The sequence below is a fragment of the Heterodontus francisci genome, chromosome 44 (assembly GCF_036365525.1).
Source record: "Heterodontus francisci isolate sHetFra1 chromosome 44, sHetFra1.hap1, whole genome shotgun sequence".
Taxonomy (NCBI): Eukaryota; Metazoa; Chordata; class Chondrichthyes; order Heterodontiformes; family Heterodontidae; genus Heterodontus; species Heterodontus francisci.
In genome coordinates this window covers 19,206,846-19,226,411 of record NC_090414.1, presented here as the reverse complement: position 1 = coordinate 19,226,411, position 19,566 = coordinate 19,206,846, and the positions used below count along the sequence as shown (strand labels likewise).

The 19,566-nt window shown below is 49.0% G+C and overlaps 2 protein-coding genes across 3 annotated transcripts in view; one reads left to right on the top strand and one right to left on the bottom strand.

Annotated features, from left to right (window-relative positions):
• Nucleotides 1-18,812, top strand: part of LOC137355864 (solute carrier family 22 member 6-A-like) — an 87,603-nt gene extending 68,791 nt beyond the window's left edge. For both annotated transcript variants that reach the window (XM_068021459.1, XM_068021460.1), the window contains exons 5-10: nucleotides 5,937-6,057; nucleotides 7,757-7,872; nucleotides 12,549-12,763; nucleotides 13,699-13,807; nucleotides 14,398-14,601; nucleotides 16,923-18,812. In XM_068021459.1, coding sequence (XP_067877560.1) covers nucleotides 5,937-6,057; nucleotides 7,757-7,872; nucleotides 12,549-12,763; nucleotides 13,699-13,807; nucleotides 14,398-14,601; nucleotides 16,923-17,016 — 859 coding nt within the window. In that variant the 3' untranslated portion in view covers nucleotides 17,017-18,812. The remainder of the gene's footprint in view (nucleotides 1-5,936; nucleotides 6,058-7,756; nucleotides 7,873-12,548; nucleotides 12,764-13,698; nucleotides 13,808-14,397; nucleotides 14,602-16,922) is intronic.
• tm7sf2 (transmembrane 7 superfamily member 2) overlaps nucleotides 1-19,566 on the bottom strand; it is a 558,775-nt gene that overhangs the window by 318,655 nt on the left and 220,554 nt on the right. The window lies entirely within an intron of this gene.

Here is a 19,566-nt window from a genome sequence, read left to right as displayed (position 1 = left end):
CCGGTCTGATCCGGTCCGGTCTGGTCTGATCCGGTCTGGTCTGGTCTGATCCGGTCCGGTCTGGTCTGATCCGGTCCGGTCTGATCCGGTCTGGTCTGATCCGGTCTGGTCTGGTCTGATCCGGTCCGCTCTGGTCTGATCCGGTCCGGTCTGGTCTGATCCGGTCTGATCCAGTCCGGTCTGGTCTGATCCGGTCTGGTCTGATCCGGTCCGGTCTTGACTGGTCTGATCCGGTCCGATCTGGTCTGATCCGGTCTGGTCTGATCCGGTCTGGTCTGATCCGGTCTGGTCTGGTATGATCCGGTCCGGTCCGGTCTGATCCAGTCCGGTCTGGTCTGATCCGGTCTGGTATGGTCTGATCCGGTCTGATCCGGTCCGGTCTGATCCGGTCCGATCTGGTCTGATCCAGTCCGGTCTGGTCTGATCCGCTCTGGTCTGGTCTGATCCGGTCTGGTCTGATCCGGTCCGGTCTGATCCGGTCTGGTCTGGTCTGATCCGGTCCGGTCTGGTCTGAACCGGTCCGGTCCGGTCTGGCCTGGTCTGATCCGGTCCGGTCTGATCCGGTCCGGTCTGGTCTGATCCGGTCTGGTCTGGTCTGATCCGGTCCGGTCTGGTCTGATCCGGTCCGGTCTGATCCGGTCCGGTTTGGTCTGATCCGGTCTGGTCTGGTCTGATCCGGTCCGGTCTGATCCGGTCCGGCCTGGTCTGATCCGGTCCGGTCTGGTCCGGTCTGGTCTGATCCGGTCTGGTCTGATCCGGTCTGGTCTGGTCTGATCCGGTCCGGTCCGGTCTAGTCTGATCCGGTCCGGTCTGGTCCGGTCTGATCCGGTCCGGTCTGGTCTCATCCGGTCTGGTCTGATCCGGTCCGGTCCGGTCTGATCCGGTCTGGTCTGACCCGGTCTGGTCTGATCCGGTCCGGTCCGGTCTGGTCTGATCCGGTCCGGTCTGATCCGGTCTGATCCGGTCCGGTCTGGTCTGATCCGGTCAGATCCGGTCCGGTCTGGTCTGATCCGGTCTGGTCTGGTCTGATCCGGTCCGGTCTGGTCTGATCCGGTCTGGTCTGATCCGGTCCGGTCTGATCCGGTGTGATCCGGTCCGGTCTTATCTGATCCGGTCTGGTCTGGTCTGATCCGGTCTGGTCTGATCCGGTCCGGTCTGATCCGGTCCGGTCTGATCCAGTCCGGTCTGGTCTGATCCGGTCTGGTCTGGTCTGATCCGGTCCGATCCGGTCCGGTCTGATCCGGTCTGGTCTGGTCTGATCCGGTCCGGTCTTGTCTGGTCTGATCCGGTCCGATCTGGTCTGAACCGGTCCGGTCCGGTCTGGTCTGATCCGGTCCGGTCTGAACCTGTCCGGTCCGGCCTGGTCTGATCCGGTCCGGTCTGGTCTGATCCGGTCCGGTCTGGTCTGATCCGGTCCGGCCTGGTCTGATCCCGGTCCGGTCTGGTCTGATCCGGTCCGGTCTGGTCTGATCCGGTCTGGTCTGATCCGGTACGGTCTGATCCGGTCCGGTCTGATCCGGTCTGGTCTGGTCTGATCCGGTCCGGTCTGGTCTGATCCGGTCCGGCCTGGTCTGATCCGGTCCGGTCTGATCCGATCCGGTCTGGTCTGTTCTGATCCGGTCTGGTCTGGTCTGATCCGGTCCGGTCTGGTCTGATCCGGTCTGATCCGGTCCGGTCTGGTCTGATCCGGTCCGGTCTGATCCGGTCTGGTCTGGTCTAGTCTGATCAGGTCCGGTCTGGACTGATCCGGTCCGGTCTGGTCTGATCCGGTCTGGTCTGGTCTGATCCGGTCCGGTCTGGTCTGATCAGGTCCGGTTTGGTCTGATCCGGTCTGGTCTGATCCGGTCCGGTCTGATCCGGTCTGGTCTGGTCTGATCCGGTCTGATCTGGTCTGGTCCGGTCCGGCTCGGCTCGGGAACAGGCCTTTCCCTATATCCCACACCCCTCACTGTAATTATCTGATATCCCCCACAACCCTCACTGTAACACTCTGATATACCGCACACCCCTCACTGTAACACTCTGATGTATCCCGCACCCCTCACTGCAACATTCTAACATCCCCCACACCCCTCACGATAACACTCTGATATATCCCACACCCCTCACTGTAACAGTCTGATATATCCCGCACCCCTCACTGCAACATTCTAACAGATCCGGTCCGGTCTGGTCTGATCCGGTCCGGTCTGATCCGGTCCGATCTGGTCTGATCCGGTCTGGTCTGGTCTGATCCGGTCTGGTCTTGTCTGATCCGGTCTGGTCTTGTCTGATCCGGTCCGGTCTGGTCAGATCCGGTCCGGTCTGGTCTGATCCGGTCCTGTCTGATCCGGTCTGATCCAGTCCGGTCTGGTCTGATCCGCTCTGGTCTGGTCTGATCCGGTCTGGTCTGATCCGGTCCGGTCTGATCCGGTCTGGTCTGGTCTGATCCGGTCCGGTCCGGTCTGGTCTGAACCGGTCCGGTCCGGTCTGGCCTGGTCTGATCCGGTCCGGTCTGATCCGGTCCGGTCTGATCCGGTCTGGTCTGGTCTGATCCGGTCCGGTCTGGTCTGATCCGGTCTGGTCTGATCCGGTCCGGTCTGCTCTAGTCTGATCCGGTCCGGTCTGGTCTGATCTGGTCCGGTCTGGTCTGATCCGGTCTGATCCGGTCCGGTCTTGTCTGAGACGGTCTGGTCTGGTCTGATCCGGTCCGGTCCGATCCGGTCTGATCCGGTCCGATCTGGTCTGATCCGGTCTGGTCTGGTCTGATCCGGTCCGGTCCGATCCGGTCCGGTCTGGTCTGATCCGGTCTGGTCTTGTCTGATCCGGTCCGGTCTGGTCTGATCCGGTCCGGTCTGGTCTGATCCGATATCCCCCACAACCCTCACTGTACTGCGATTGGGACTCCTGCTGTGTAGTTGCCGACATTGCTTACTAACCACGAATACATCCGGTCTGGTCCGGTCTGGTCTGATCCGGTCTGATCCGGTCCGGTCTGATCCGGTCCGGTCCGGTCTGATCCGGTCTGGTCTGGTCTGATCCGGTCCGGTCCGGACTGGTCTGATCCGGTCCGGTCTGATCCGGTCTAATCCGGTCCGGTCTGGTCTGATCCGGTCTGGTCTGGTCTGATCCGGTCCGCTCTGGTCTGATCCGGTCCGTTCTGGTCTGATCCGATCCGGACCGGACCGGTCTGGTCTGATCCGGTCCTGTCTGGTCTGATCCGGTCCGGTCTGATCCGGTCTGGTCTGATCCGGTCCGGTCTGATCCGGTCCGGTCTGGTCTGATCCGGTCCAGTCTGATCCGGTCTGATCCAGTCCGGTCTGGTCTGATCCGGTCTGGTCTGATCCGGTCCGGTCTGATCCGGTCTAATCCGGTCCGGTCTGGTCTGATCCGGTCTGGTCTGGTCTGATCCGGTCTGGTCTGGTCTGATCCGGTCCGGTCTGATCCGGTCCGGTCTTGTCTGATCCGGTCTGGTCTGATCCGGTCTGGTCTGATCCGGTCCGGTCTGATCCGGTCCGGTCTGATCCGGTCCGGTCTGGTCTGATCCGGTCTGATCCAGTCCAGTCTGGTCTGATCCGGTCTGGTCTGGTCTGATCCGGTCCGGTCCGGTCTTGTCTGGTCTGATCCGGTCCGATCTGGTCTGATCCGGTCTGGTCTGATCCGATCCGGTCTGGTCTGATCCGGTCTGGTCTGATCCGGTCCGGTCCGATCCAGTCCAGTCTGGTCTGATCCGGTCCGGTCTGATCTGGTCCGGTCTGGTCTGATCCGGTCTGGTCTTGTCTGATCCGGTCTGGTCTGGTCTGATCCGGTCCGGTCTGGTCTGATACGGTCCAGTCCGGTCTGGTCTGATCCGGTCCGGTCTGGTCTGATCCGGTCCGGTCTGGTCTGATCCGGTCCGGTCTGATCCGGTCTGGTCTGGTCTGATCCGGTCTGGTCTGGTCTGATCCGGTCCGATCCGGTCCGATTTGGTCTGATCCGGTCTGGTCTGGTCTGATCTGGTCCGGTCTGGTCTGATCCGGTCTGGTCTTGTCTGATCCGGTCCGGTCTGGTCTGATCCGGTCCGGTCTGATCCGGTCCTGTCTGATCCGGTCTGATCCAGTCCGGTCTGGTCTGATCCGGTCTGGTCTGGTCTGATCCGGTCTGGTCTGATCCGGTCCGGTCTGGTCTGATCCGGTCTGGTCTGGTCTGATCCGGTCCGGTCTGATCCGGACCGGTCTGGTCTGATCCGGTCTGGTCTGTTCCGATCCGGTCTGGTCTGATCCGGTCTGGTCTGTTCTGATCCGGTCTGATCCGGTCCGGTCTGGTCTGAACCGGTCCGGTCCGGTCTGGCCTGGTCTGATCCGGTCCGGTCTGATCCGGTCCGGTCTGGTCTGATCCGGTCTGGTCTGGTCTGATCCGGTCCGGTCCGGTCTGATCCGGTCCGGTCTGGCCTGATCCGGTCCGGTTTGGTCTGATCCGGTCTGGTCTGGTCTGATCCGGTCCGGTCTGATCCGGTCCGGCCTGGTCTGATCCGGTCCGGTCTGATCCGGTCCGGTCTGATCCGGTCTGGTCTGGTCTGATCCGGTCCGGTCTGGTCTAGTCTGATCCGGTCCGGTCTGGTCTGATCCGGTCCGGTCTGATCCGGTCCGGTCTGGTCTGATCCGGTCTGGTCTGATCCGGTCCGGTCCGATCCGGTCCGGTCTGACCCGGTCTGGTCTGGTCTGATCCGGTCCGGTCCGATCCGGTCTGGTCTGATCCGGTCTGATCCGGTCCGATCTGGTCTGATCCGGTCTGGTCTGGTCTGATCCGGTCCGGTCTGGTCTGATCCGGTCTGATCCGCTCCTGTCTGGTCAGATCCGGTCTGATCCGGTCCGGTCTGATCCGGTGTGGTCTGGTCTGATCCGGTCCGGTCTGCTCTGATCCGGTCCGATCTGGTCTGATCCGGTCCGGTCTGGTCTGGTCTTGTCTGATCCGGTCTGGTCTGGTCTGATCCGGTCCGGTCTGGTCTGATCCGGTCCGGTCTGGTCTGATACGGTCCGGTCTGGTCTGATCCGGTCTGGTCTGATCCGGTCCGGTCTGATCCGGACTGGTCTGATCCGGTCCGGTCCGGTCTGATCCGGTCTGGTCTGGTCTGATCCGGTCCGGTCCGGTCTCATCCGGTCTGGTCCGGTCCAGTCTGATCCGGTCCGGTCCGATCCAGTCCGGTCTGGTCTGATCCGGTCTGGTCTGGTCTGATCCGGTCCGGTCTGATCCGGTCCGGTCTGATCCGGTCTGATCCGGTCTGGTCTGGTCTGATCCGGTCCGGTCTGATCCGGCCCGGTCCGGTCTGATCTGGTCTGGTCTGATCCGGTCTTGTCTGGTCTGATCCGGTCCGGTCTGGTCTGATCCGGTCCGGCCTGGTCTGATCCGGTCCGGTCTGATCCGGTCTGTTCCGGTCTGGTCTGGTCTGATCCGGTCCTGTCCAGTCTGATCCGGTCCAGTCTGATCCGGTCTGGTCTGATCCGGTCTGGTCTGTTCTGATCCGGTCCGATCCGGTCTGGTCTGATCCGGTCCGGTCTGATCCGGTCCGATCTGGTCTGATCCGGTCCGGTCTGGTCTGATCCGGTCCGGTCTGATCCGGTCTGGTCTGATCCGGTCCGGTCTGGTCTGATCCGGTCCGGTCTGGTCTGATCCGGTCTGGTCTGATCTGGTCCGGTCTGGTCTGATCCGGTCTGGTCTGATCCGGTCTGGTCTGATCCGGTCTGGTCTGATCCGGTCTGGTCTGGTCTGATCCGGTCTGATCTGGTCTGGTCCGGTCCGGCTCGGCTCGGGAACAGGCCTTTCCCAAATATAACCTGGAGATTTGTTTTTATTCGTACAGGGAATAACTAAAGAATTAACATGGCTCCAATACTGTCCTGATGAAATGTCCTGAGCTATCTTGGAAGTGTTTCTATTGCTGAAGTGCGATTTCTAAGTATTTGTGATCATTCTCACAGGTGGTTCCCTGAGTCTGCTCGTTGGCTTATTCTAAATGACAAGGCTGACTTAGCTTTGAAACATCTCAAGAGGGTGGCAAAACTGAATGGCAAGGAGGAAGGAGAAAAACTCACCACCGCAGTAAGTGCTGATATTAAAAAATGTTTGACACATAGTCATCTCAATTGATACATCATAGAACTGGTGTATTATGGCTCAGTTAGTAGCACCCTCGCCTCTGAGTCCAAAGGATGTGGGTTTAAGTTCTGCTCCAGAGACCTGAGCACAAAAATCTAGGCTGACACTCCCAGTGCAGTACTGAATGAGTGCTGCAATGTTGGAGATGTCATCTTTCGGATGAAATATTAAACCAAGGTCCCACCTGCCTTCTCAGATGGATGTAAAAGATCCCATGACACTACTTTGAAAAATAGCAGGCGAGTTCTCCACGGTATCCTAGTCAATATTAATCCCTTAACCAACAACACTAAAACAGATTATCTGATCGTTATAACATTGTTGTTTATGGGATCTTGCTGTGTGCAAAGTGGCTGCCACATTTCCTACATTGCAACAGTGACTATACTGCAAAGGTACTTCATTGGCTGTAAAGTGCTTTGGAACATCCTGAGATTGTGAAAGGCGCTACATAAATGCAACTCTTTTTTTTCCTCCTTTCTTTCTTAATACAGTGAAGGTAATTGGATGACACATTGCTTTCTAGGTCTTACAATCTGCTCTAGTTTCAAATGGAATTCCCACATCTTGTCCATGATTAAAGCTGCATAATCTCTTCTTTCAGTTTGACTGAAACTAGGCTATAGAATAATAGCATAGAAATGCTTAACTCATTCATCTGGATTCCCTCTCACTACTATTTTGACAGAGGTGTTATTTCATTTTAAACAAGAGTTAAAATGACACCCCGGTTAATTTATCGCGAGAGGCTTTCCCAGGGTCTCAAAGCCCCTCAGCCTTTTTGTCCCCTTCAATCTTCAGACTTTCAAAACCTAAGCACACCTTCATAACAAGTAATTCCTTGGTTATCACACACTTTGGAGCATTGAGTAGATGTGATAAGGCACTGGATAAATATACACTTTTGCTTTTCTTTTGATGCTCCACCCTCCTTTCATTTATTGGCATCCTTGGTCTCATCATTGTTTCTGACCTCAAGTAGAGTTCTTTCATCATGCATGATTGTGAAAGGTGGCTTTAAGCCCTTCAGTTGCTCTTTCGTACCAAGCACTTCTTTCACAGTTAACAATCCCTAATCCTCTATAAAATACATGTCCTTCCAGAACATGAGTAACAGCTCCTGTGTCTGAGGACTTGGTTCCAACCCTCTCTCACACTCGTGGGCAGGACAGTAGCGAAAACTTGTCTTCTGACCTCTTAATGCTAGCCTCAAACTCGATTCATCCTCTCTTCCTGGTAGTATTTCTAGTCGCCCTATTTTAGTAATACTTTTTCCCTTGGATCTTCGAAGGTTCTCCTTCTTATTCCTTCAAAGCTGTAAAGGTACCATCCTACATTCACTTCCTCTCTGTTGAACTCTTAGTCTGTTGAAAATGTCTTCCACTCCTGTGCATTCTTTCCCAGTCTTTCCATCCTATTTCAATCTAAGATCCAAGCTGACCTACAATTCCTCCCATACCATATCTTGTCTTTAACTCTTTATAACAATGATATCCTATGTGAAAACCTTAGTTCTTCATGTAACTTTCTCAGTTCTCTGCTTAATAAGACTGAGACAGGGATTAATCGCACGGCTGGGGATTGCAATGAATGGGACATGTTCAGTGCTGATGTGTCATATTGTGTGTGTGTATTCCCAAAGATTCTCAAGTCAAATATGGAGAAAGAGCTGTCAAACACCAAGGAAAAGTACAGTGTGCTAGATCTGTTCAAAACACCCATCATGTGCAGGACTGCCTACTGTACCATGATTGTTTGGTAAGTTATTAGACAAACTGGGTAACAAGATAGTTGTAACATGATAGTTGTAACATGTACTCTACAGAGGCTGTAATGAGATCTGGAACCAAGTGGCCCTGGCAGAATCCAAACTGTGCATCCATGAGCAAGTTGTTGCTTGATAGCATTGTTGAGGACACCATCCATCACTTTGCTGATGATTGACCGTATACTGATAGGGCAGTAATTTGTGGACAGGATACGCCTGGGAAATTTTCCACATTGTCGGGTAGATGCCTGTGTTGTAGCTGTACTGGAACAGCTTGGCTAAGTGTGTCTAGTTCTGGAGCAAAAGTATTCAGTACCTCAGCTGGAATGTCAGGGCCCATAGCTGTTGCCGTATCCAGTGGTTTCAGCCATTTCTTGATATCACGTGGAGTGAATCAAATTGGCTGAATAATGGCATCTGTGATGGTGGGGACCTCCAGGGGCCGAGATTGACCATCCACTTGGCACTTCTGGCTGAAGATGGTTGCAAAAACTTCAGCCTAGTCTTTTGCACTCACATGCTGGGCTTCCCCCTCCCCCATCATTGATTCTGTGATTTAGGATGGGGATATTTGTGAGCCTTCTCCTTTGGTTAGTTGTTTAATTGTTCACCACCCTTCACGACTGGATGTGACAGGACTGCAGAGCTTAGATGGTGATCCGCTAGTTGTAGAATCGCTTCGCCCTGTCTATCATACGCTGCTTCGGCTGTTTAGCATGCACGTATACCATGCTGTAGCTTCGGTTAATCACTGTGACAAAGTATCTTGCCAGGCAACTTTATACAGGCTAAACTACTAATCAGATTTATTTGCAGTTAAATGATTTCATAGAAGCAGAAACATAGACAAAATACTATATAGTACAGGTGGTACTTTACAACATATAAAACTGGGATAACTGTTTCAAAGAGTTCATGAATCTCTTACCTACAATTGTAAAACCTTTAGACTCTGTAGCTGAAAATCCTCGCCTTGCTCTGTTGGGAGATGTGTGGTGGAGCGTGTGACCTTTACTGCTGTCCTGGCAGAGTACCTGGGTAGGTTCAGCTCAGTTCACAGTCAAATGATTCTGGTAGGTGCCCATACCAATATAGATCATTGGTGGGGGGCAAAGATTGGGATATTAACCTGGCTGAAAAAATGCTTTATTAGCTGCCCGATTGGCCCACTTTAAAGGGCTGATATTAATCATGCCGTCAGGTTACTAATGGGAGGGGAGCGGCATCAGGCCAGGATCCCCTAGGTGGGCCTCACATTAACCATGTAATGGACCTATACACTGGGTTTTTCCAGATTGCTGGAGGGTAGTGAGGTTAGGGCTGAGGATTTTTCTGCCATAGGAATTCCTTCCCCCAACCACCACCACCACCACCACTCCAGGTGCCCAGCAAATTTAGCACAAGCTAAATTCTGAGTGGAGATCCTTCATTCCTGTGTTGTCACAAGAGAAACACTGGGGCCAATGAATTTCAATCTTGATGCTAATATCTAAGTGTTGCTTACAGAGCTCTGTACACCCCTGACCTGCACCAGCTAACAGAACACAATGAGCACCAGATCTGACATTTGTAGGCTGGACTCTTTTTTTTTTGAAGACTCTTGTTAGCAGCCATTTCTGATAAACATTTTTTTTTACATTTGTTTCATGGGATTATGGGCGTCGTTGGCAAGGTCAGCATTTGTTGCCTATCCCTAATTGCTCTTGAGCTGCCTTCTTGAACAGTTACAGTCCATCTGGTGCGGGTACACCCACAGTGTAGTTAGGGAGGGAGTTCCAGGATTTCAATACAGTGACAGAAAAGGAACAATTGGTAAAGTAGCTGGTTGATGCATTGGCTCAGGAAATCAAACAATGAATTATATTTTTCAGAGGCTACTGCCACAAGACATACCAGTTGCAAACAAAATTCTTGTCTTCATTGCTGATGGTCACTAAAATTCCCCACCATCAAAAAAGAGCCTTTATTTTACTTGTTCATGGGATGTGAGCAATATTGCCAAGAACTGCATTTATTGCTCATTCCTAAGTTGATGAGCTGCCTTCTTGGACCGCTGCAGTTCCTGTGGTGTAGGTACACTCACCGTGCTGTTAGGCAGGGCATTCCAGGGGTTTGACCAGTGAGAGTGAAGGAACAGCGATATATTTCAAGTCAGGATGGTAACTTTGAACGTGGTGATGTTCCCATGCCCCTGATGCCTTTGTCTGTCTAGGTGACAAAGGTCACAGGTTTGGAAGGTGCTGACGAAGAAACCTTGGTGAATTGCTGCAGTTTATCTTGTAGATAGTACACAATGCAGCCACGGTGCACCAGTGGTAGAGGGAGTGAATGTTTAAGGTCATGGATGGGTGCCGATCAGCTGCTTTGTCCTGCACTCTTCTAAGCAAGCGGGGAGTATTCCATCACACTCCTGATTTAGGACTTGTAGATAGTGGAGAAGGAGGTGGTTTATTTGCCTATTTCCTAAACAAAATAATCATGGTATGCTGCAAGTGACAGATACAGCTGTATCCAATAGTGTCTCTGGTCATTCATTGTCAATTCACCAAAGAACCAAGTTACATTTTAATTTCCTTGCTATTTAAAACAATATAGAGAAGATTTTGCAAGTCCCAGGCCCACTCCTGGACCCTCATTGCACAGGAACACATTTTGGAACTAGGGCTTTCATGTTATTGAGGTGATTCTGAAAGCCACTGTCCCATCAACAGTGATCGCAATTCAAAAGTACTTATTTGGCTGCGGGACATCCTGAGGTCATGAAAGACACTATATAAATACAAGTCTTTCTTTCATCTCGTGAGACTCTGCTGAGAGTCTCAGCATGTAAAATTTACTTTCATAAGCAGACAAAGAGAAACAATTTTGTCACAGGAGGCATCTAGAAAGGGCAGAGAACGTTGGCAAGTAGTCTGGTTTCCTCTAAAACCATATCTAAGATTGAAAGGCAGATTGCAATTGAGAAGGACACGTTTCATAGAAATAACACTGACTTATTAGCTGCCCTAACCCTGAGCTCACATCTTTGTCCAGATTCGATCCCGTCTCCTGCCCTACTCTCTTCGAGCTCATTTCGTCCATGAGACCCACCTCCTGCTCCATGACCCAATTCCCCCCAAACTGTTGACCACCCAAGTTCCTTTCCTTGCCCCCATGTTAGCTGATGTTGTTAATGTTGCCCTCTACTCAGCTATTGTCCCCCTCCCCTTCAAATTTTCCATCAGCTCCCTCTTCTCAAAAATTCCATCCTTGATCCCTGTGTCCTTGCAAACTACCTTCCCATCTCCAACCTCCCTTTCCACTCCAAAGCCCTTGAACACATTGTCAGCTCACAAATCTGTGCCCACCTTTTCCACAATTCTATGTTTGAAACCCTCCAATCAGATTTCAACCCCCACTACAGAACTGAAACAGCCTTTATCAAAGTCACAAATGACAGTCTATGTGACTTTAACTGGTAACCTACCTCTGCTTATCATTCTTGACCTATCTGTAGTCTTTGAAATGGTTGGCCATGTCATCCTCCTCCAATGCCTCTCCTCTGTCATCCAGCTGGGTGGAACTGCCCTTGCCCGGTTCCATTTTTATCTATTGAATCATTGCCGCAGAATCACCTGTAATGGATTCTCTTCCCGTTCCTGCACCGTTACCTTTGGAGTTCCCCAAGGATCTCAACTTGGCCACCTTCTATTTCTCATCTTCATGCTGACCTCAACCACATCATATGAAACCACATCAGGTTCCACATGTATGCCGACGGCACCGTTTGCAACTTTGGTGTTGTGTCTGACCCCTTGAACAAACTTCTGACCATACATCCACTCCATTATCAAGTTGCCTACTTCCACGTCCGTAGCATCACCTAACTCCGATCCTGCCTCAGCTCATCTGCTGCTGAAACCTTCATCATTCCTTTATTACCTCTAGATTTGGTTATTCCAATGTTCTTCTGGCTGGTCTCCTATCCTCTACCCTAAATAAACTTGTGCGCATCCAAAATGCTGCTGCCCACACCTAACTCGCACCAAGTCCTGTTCACCCATTCCTGTGATTGCTGGCCTACGCTGGCTCCCAATGCGACACCCCATCAATTTTAAAATCCTCATCATTGTTTTCAAATCCCTCCCTATTTCTGTAACCTCCTCTAGCCCTACAAGCCTTTGAGATGTCTGCACTCCTCCAAATCTGGCATCTTGCACATCCCCAATTGTAAATATTCTACAGTTAATGTTTCAGGTCTTTCGTCAGAATAAGCCATTGACCTGAAATGTCTCTCTTGCTCCACAGATGCTGCCAGGCCTGCTGAGTATTTCCAGCATTTTCAGTCTTTATTTCAGTTTTCCAGCAACCACAGTATTTTGCTTTTGTTTAAACAATCTACTATTGGCAGCTGTGCTTTCAACTGCCTGGGCCAGAACTTTGGAATTCCCTGACTAAACCTCTCCACCTCTGTCTCCTCCTTTTAGGATGTTCCTTAAAACCTACCTCTTTGACCAAGCTTTTGGCCATCTATCCTGATATCTCCTTCTGTGGCTTGGTGTCAAAATGGTTCTTTTATTGATAACACTCCTGTGAAGCTCCTTGTGACGTTTTGCTATGCCAAATGCTTTATAAATGCAAGTTATTATTGATAAAATCCACTCTCAATTTTTTTTTCCTCCAACAGGTTTTCAACCAGTTTTGCATATTATGGGTTAGCAATAGACCTGCAAGGATTCGGAGTTGATATTTACCTCATGCAAATCATTTTTGGTGCTGTCGACATTCCAGCAAAAGTTGTTGCCGTTATCACATTAATTTATGTAGGCAGACGGTTCACACAAGGCACCTCCCTCATCCTGGCAGGGAGCATTATAATATTAAATATCTTCATCCCAAAAGGTAAGGGGTATAGTTACATATCTTCCCTTTTAACTGGCCTCAGATCAAACACAGGTGGGTTGTCCTTGCCAAGCATGAAAATATTGTGGTCTGAAGATATTTTAATTAAAGTATCGAGAGACCTACATGTGCCAAATCTGACAGCAAGATCTGGTGTCACACAACTGGGTTCCTAGAAGAGGCTAAGGTGGTATCAACATTATTATTTTCTGAGGAATCCATGTAGGCCATGAGGAGAGGACTACCCTGGGCCCCACAAAAGTCCAAGGACCTCCCCAGCTCTGACCTTGCCTCTCCCTCCCAGTGCTTGCAACATTAGAGAACGCATCCCACTCACACCACCCGCCCCCATCCCCAAGCCCCCACAACTAACTTCATATCAGGTCTGTTTCACTGGGTGCTTGTTTTCCTCAGGCTCCTAACCCAACTCCTGCTGTCACTCCTGCTGGTTTGGGGCAGGAGACAGTGTGACAAACTGAAGTAAGGCCTGGGTGCCAAAACAGCCCAGGCCTCACGCTTGAACACCTCAGCGGAAATTTCTTCTCGCCCGCCTTGAACATGCCTCGGGTTAAAACCAATCCTACTGTATCAGTGTCACCTCTTCCAGCAAAGGAGGAGAGGTCATTAGAGATGCCACTCTCCATGACCAAGAGCACAACAGCACCACCTAGTCGCTAGCCTGTGCAGATGGAAAGGGTCAACCCATTGTCTGTGCTGAGTTAGTAGATCTCAGCTGGGGCTCCATTTGAAGTGCGGCAATTGGGCACTGTATCCTTGTGCTTAGTAAGAAATTGAACTCAGCCAAGATTTTATCCTTATCCAGTGGCCATGCATTAAAGTAATGAATGGAGGAATCTATCAGAACATGTCAAGCAATTCGTTGAACATAATGTACAATGACATCAATGACATTCCCACTGTTCCATCTCTTTTAGAGTTGCAGGCCTTGCGAACTGCATTTGCTGCTGTTGGGAAGGGATGTCTCGCTTCTGCATTCAGCTGTTGCTATCTCCACGCAGGTGAACTCTACCCAACTGTGGTCAGGTGGGTTCTACTGTTATGTTCTACCAGTGAAGCCAGCAGCCTGCCTGGAAGATCAAGGAGTAGTCTCGGGGGAGATGTACACAGTGTAAGGAGGATGAGGAAAATGGGCATAGCTGGAGTGTTCAATGTGAGCAGCATTCAACATGCTTTTGTCAGGATGAAGCATAAAATAAGACTTCCTGAATGGCTTAATGGGTAAAGATGCTGCTTGACAAGCTGGTAAGCATGTACTGTCCAGAAGCTTCAATGCCTGGGCTGTGCTTTATGCTGATAACAGCCAGACGCCAATAAGAGCACATAAGAATAAGAGCAATTTTTTAGCACTATTTTATGTGGGAGATAAAGAAAAACAGCTATTCAGTTAACCTATGTTGAAAACTGAGTGTGGACAGTGGGTGAGAACTTGATCAGGTAAGGCTGTGATGGCTGAATATCAGCCAGGCTTTCGCGCATGAAGAAAAGTTAACTGGGCAAGGTCCTGGCTAGTGCACGACAACTGTGAAACTTTACCCAGCAAGAGCCAGCAGCTTCATGACAGGATGGGTGAAATGTTCCAACAACAGCTTTTGATACTCTATTTGTCTCTGTAGGCAGACGGGATTGGGACTTGTGACCACCATGGCCCGGATCGGAGCCATGGTGGCACCAGTTGCAAAGCTGACGGGTGATTACATAGCATTTCTGCCGATGGCAATATATGGTGGCGTGGCGATAATATCTGGAGTTACTGCCTTTCTCCTTCCGGAAACACTCAACATCCAATTACCGGACACCATTGAGGAGGTGGAAAGCAGGTTTGTATTGCCAACATTTCACTTTGATTTGAATTATAAGCTGACAGCAAGGGTAACAACCTACTGGAATATAATAAGATCTTAGACCTGGGTCTATTCCATTGATACTCATAACACCATCTCAGGCTACCTCCTCTTCATTTGTGGCCCTTGGCAGAATTGCTGGTTCATGTGCCCTTGGACCTTAACACATGCCCTGTCACTTAACTGCTCTGGGATTCAGAGCTGCGCCACTGTGACATCCTCTATGATTGTAATCTTGGTATATTTTCCCTCCTTGATCTCTTTGCAACCTTTCACATGGTTGATTACGACTTCATTTGATGCTTCTCCTCCATTGTCCAGCTCAGTGGGATGTCGTGGTTTAGTTCATTCTTACCTAGCCAATTGTAAGCCACAGTATCTCCAGCACTTTTTCCTTGCTCCCATGACATTCCCGCTGGAGTCCCTCAAGGACCTTCCTAGGTCCCCTTCTCTTCCTCATTTACATGCATGGCATGGGGTCAGCTTCCACATGTATATTGAAGACAACTGTTTCCCACCTCTCTTGACCCTTCCACTGCCTTGATGTTATAAGAATGCTTATCTTATGTCTAGTCTCGGATGAGCTACAATTACTCCCAGTTAAACATTTGGAAGACCAAAGGCCTTGTCGTAAGGCCCTGCTGCAAACTCCATATACCCTTGTCATGGATTCCATTTTCTCTCCGGCTACTGCCTCAGGTTGAACCAAATTGTTTGCAACCTCAGCGTTATATTCGATTCTGAGCTGAGTTTCCAAGCCAATGTGCCCATCATCACAAATAAGATCATAAAATCTAAGAAATAGGAGCAGAAGTAGGACATTTGGCCCCTTGAGACTGCTCCGCTTTCAATTAGACATTGGCTGATCTGATTGTGGCCACTTTCCCGCCTGCCCCCGATAACCCTTGACTCCCTTGTCGATCAAAAGTCTGTCTAATTCGTCCTTGAATACATTCAATGACTCAACCTCCACTGCTCTCTGGAGAAGAGAATTCTGAGAGAAGAAATTCCTCCTCATCTCCATCTTAAAAAAACCCTACTTCCAACTCAGTAACATACCTGCCTCAGCCCATCTGTTGCTGAAGTCCTTTTCCATGCCTTTGTCACCTCCAAACCCATTTATTCCAATGCTCTGCTAACATCCTCCACCCCTGTAAACTTCAGCTCACCCAAAACTCTGCCACCTGTACCCTATCCTACAAGTGCATTCATTCACTAAACCCTTTCTTGCTAAGCAGTATTGACTCCTGGTCTATGAATGCCACAAATTTAAAATTTGCATCATTGTATTTAAATTGCTGCATGGATTACCATTCCCTTTCTCTGCAACCTTCTCTCGCCCTACATCCCCTTCCTGACTTTCCATTTCTCTGACTCTTATGTATTCCTCTCCCTACACAGACTATTGACAACTGTGCCATTAGCTAGCTAGACCATATGCTTCAAAATTCCCTTCCTAATCTTTCCACCTCCGCTCCTTATTTAAGACCCTCCTTATAACCACTGCTTTGACTAAGCTTTTGGTCACCACCCCTGGTATCTCCTTTGCCTTGACATCCATTTTTTGTCATGTGAAATGCCTTGGGGCATGTTTCTCCATAGAAAATGTTACATAAACGTTGCAGTTGTTGATCCCTTGCTTTTTCTTAATATCCAGCACAATAAAGCAAAGGCTTGCTATTAGGAGGCAGTGTTATCCCAGCTTCCATCAAGAGTTAGGCCAATATTAAAGTAGATTTACTGGTCATACACTTCCATCTGGAAATGATGGGTCCCACTGGGGAAAGCTCTCAGCTGACTTCCCTCACCATTGCCTGATAACAGGCAGAAAAGGAGATGATTTAGCCTGTGGTCTGCTCTGAGATAGTTCAGCCACTATCGTAATGGGATGCTACAATTAGCCTCAGGACCAATGTTCCCTCTTTTTTATTACTACTCTTTTCAATGTGTAGTACCTTTTAAATTCTTTTGCACAGCTGGTAGCTTCTGGGTTGCTACCCATCCGTGCATGTGGGCACCTTCGAGAGAACATTGCTCAGGGCCCCTAATTAGAAAGAGGTGGGAGAAAATCAGCCAGGATTCCTACTCCTGATTGCAAGTCATAGGCTCCTGCTGGATAGTGAAGAAAGGATCTTGTTCAAATGTGACAACTGCCTGGTGACAGTCTCTATCTCTACTCACACCTGAAGAATGGTCACGTGGGTGAGGTGCTTCCAGAAGACAGGGGTGAAGCTGAGAAATAAATAAATAAAATTGGAATGTTTTCTAATCTCTGTTTTATGATTTATGTTTTCTAGAGGAAAGAAAGGTGTTGAAAAAGAGATGGAGCCAAAGAAGGATGAGATTCCACTGCAGGGAACACACACATCACTGATGGAGCAGTCCATTTAACCAGACACAGCCCACTTTCAACACCACATCAACTTTCTGAGTGACTATGTGGTGACTGACATTTTGTAACACATGGCCATGCATTTCACAACTAGTCATACAATAATGCATTCATAACCTGGAATATTTCTGATGCTGGATATTATACATTAGATTACTGAGGTGATCGAAATGTAACCATTACAAATCTAAAACAAAAAGACAAGAAGTAAATTTGGGACAATCTGATTCCGAGGCCTGGATATTAAAGGGATGGTTATGTAGGTGGTGAGGGAGGCAGAGTTTTGGTTGGATTTCTCCAGATGCTTTGAAGTTTTAATTCCACAAAGTGCAGCTTTTGTATTTGACAGATTTCCAGTGCAGAAGTTAGACATCTTTAAAATGATAAAGGGATTTGATAGGGTAGAAACAAACAAACTATTTCTTCTGGGTAATGTTACGGGAGTATAATCTTAAAATTAGACCTAGGCCATTCAGGAGTGAAATCAGGAAACACTTTTTCACAAGAGGGTAAGAAAAATTGGGAACGTTTCCATGTTCTTGACTTCCAGTTGGGCAGGGAGGACTCCGGAGCTGTCTGCAGGAGCATCTTGGTCTGATCTGGGCGGGGAGGGTGGATGTGCTGGGGGTTCGATCTCTCCCCCCTTTGGGGGGGGGGGGGGTTTAAGATCATGCCCCCGTAACATCACCCAGAAGAAATAGTTTCTTTGTTTCTACCCTATCAAATCTCATCCTAGGGGTCTTTGTATGGGGGTGGTCAGATGGAGGGAGGGTTGGGGTTTGGGGTGGAGAAGAAGCACTTCTGTAAAGATACTTACCTTCTCCCTGATGCTGTCCTTGCCTTGCTTCAGCTGCTGGCTTTCCCAAAGTATGAGAAGAGAGTGCTGACCAGTCCTCTCACTCAGTCCCTGAACCATCCTGAAATGTGCTGCTGTGTGCCATCCACGATACTCCACACTGTCAGTGGAAGTGAATGCATGGAGCCCAAAATATACAGTCCTATGACAATTGTATCTAAGCAGCATTTGAGTGCTAAACCTGCAGTGTCTGTTTTAGCAACTCCAGGCAAGAAAAATATTGGTAATCAGCAATTAGATCCAAAATCGCATGCTAAAACCAGACTTTCAAACAGGCTTGTTGTAGTATGAGCATGGCGCCCTGTTTTCACCCTTTCACCAAAATAACCCCTGCAGTCTTTCTCAGAAAGGCCATAGAATGGAGCTGGAGGAGATAGAAGATTTTCACATTGGTGCAATATGAGATGATCTTGTGAGGCTCTGTGCTGGAGCAGGGTTGCGGCATTTAGGAATCATACCCCAACATGGCATCGCCACAGAAAGGCAGAATGCTGACATATTCTGTGGCAAAATCAGGTGTCACATGAATTACGACCAGAGTACAGAAAATTATTCCGAAGAAGGGTCACTGACCCGAAACGTTAACTCTGCTTCTCTTTTCACAGATGCTGCCTGACCTGCTGAGTATTTCCAGCATTTCTTGTTTTTATTTCAGATTTCCAGCATCCGCAGTATTTTGCTTTTATTACAGAAAATTATTTAGTTATCAATTGTTTTACCATTAAAAGTGTTTTCACTGGTGTTAGTGGACTATCACAAATACAGTTACGGGAAAAGAAAATCACACTTTAGCTAACAAACTTTAATGTGCAGTACACAAGAGTGATGTCCTTAATTCATCACCTTAATTTGCTCCAATCAATGATAGTCTAAGCAGCAGTAATTTACCTTTGTGCTAAATACCTTGTATTATCTATTAACATTCTTGGCCTCACTCGACCTCTGAACTCCTTTATCTCTTGCGTTGCTCTACAAAGAAGTTCAGTTTCCTCACTTGTGCCAAACACTTCTTTAGTCTCCACAACGTCCTAAGCGTCAAAGGCTCCAATACTGTCCAAGAGTTGAATATACTTTCCTCACGTGGGGAGCACTTCTAACTCGAGAGGGTAAATCAATGCCAACTAAAAATAGGGACTGAATTTTAACACTTGAAAATATGTACGGTGGGGCAGGTCAGATGTTAAAATTTTTTAAATCTGAATCCCTCTCCCACAAGACACAAGTGAAAACATCTTGTCTGATAGATAATACTTCTCTCAACTATAACCTCTCTTTGCAACCTTTCTAGCCATTGCTATTTTCGCAATGTTACAAGGTTCATTGTTGCCCTGAGCTTTCATCTCTTGTTGCTCTTACATTCTAACTATACAACCATACATGCTAATACTGCTCCTGGAAGATGGAATGCAATGTGAGGTAACATGAGATCATCTACACTAGATCCAATAAAGACAAAATAGAATTATTTTCTTGAAGGTGAGAGACTAGGAGCTGTAGAGGAGCAAAGGTATTTCAGTGTCCAGGTAGACAAATCACTAAAAACCAGTGGAGAGGTGTAAAAAGCAATCAAAATGCTAATGGCATGTTGACTTTTATCTCAAGGGAGCTGGAATACAAATGAAGAAGTGATGCTTCAGCTATACAGAGCCTTGGTCAGACCACTTCTGCAGTATTGCATTCAGTTTTGGGTTCG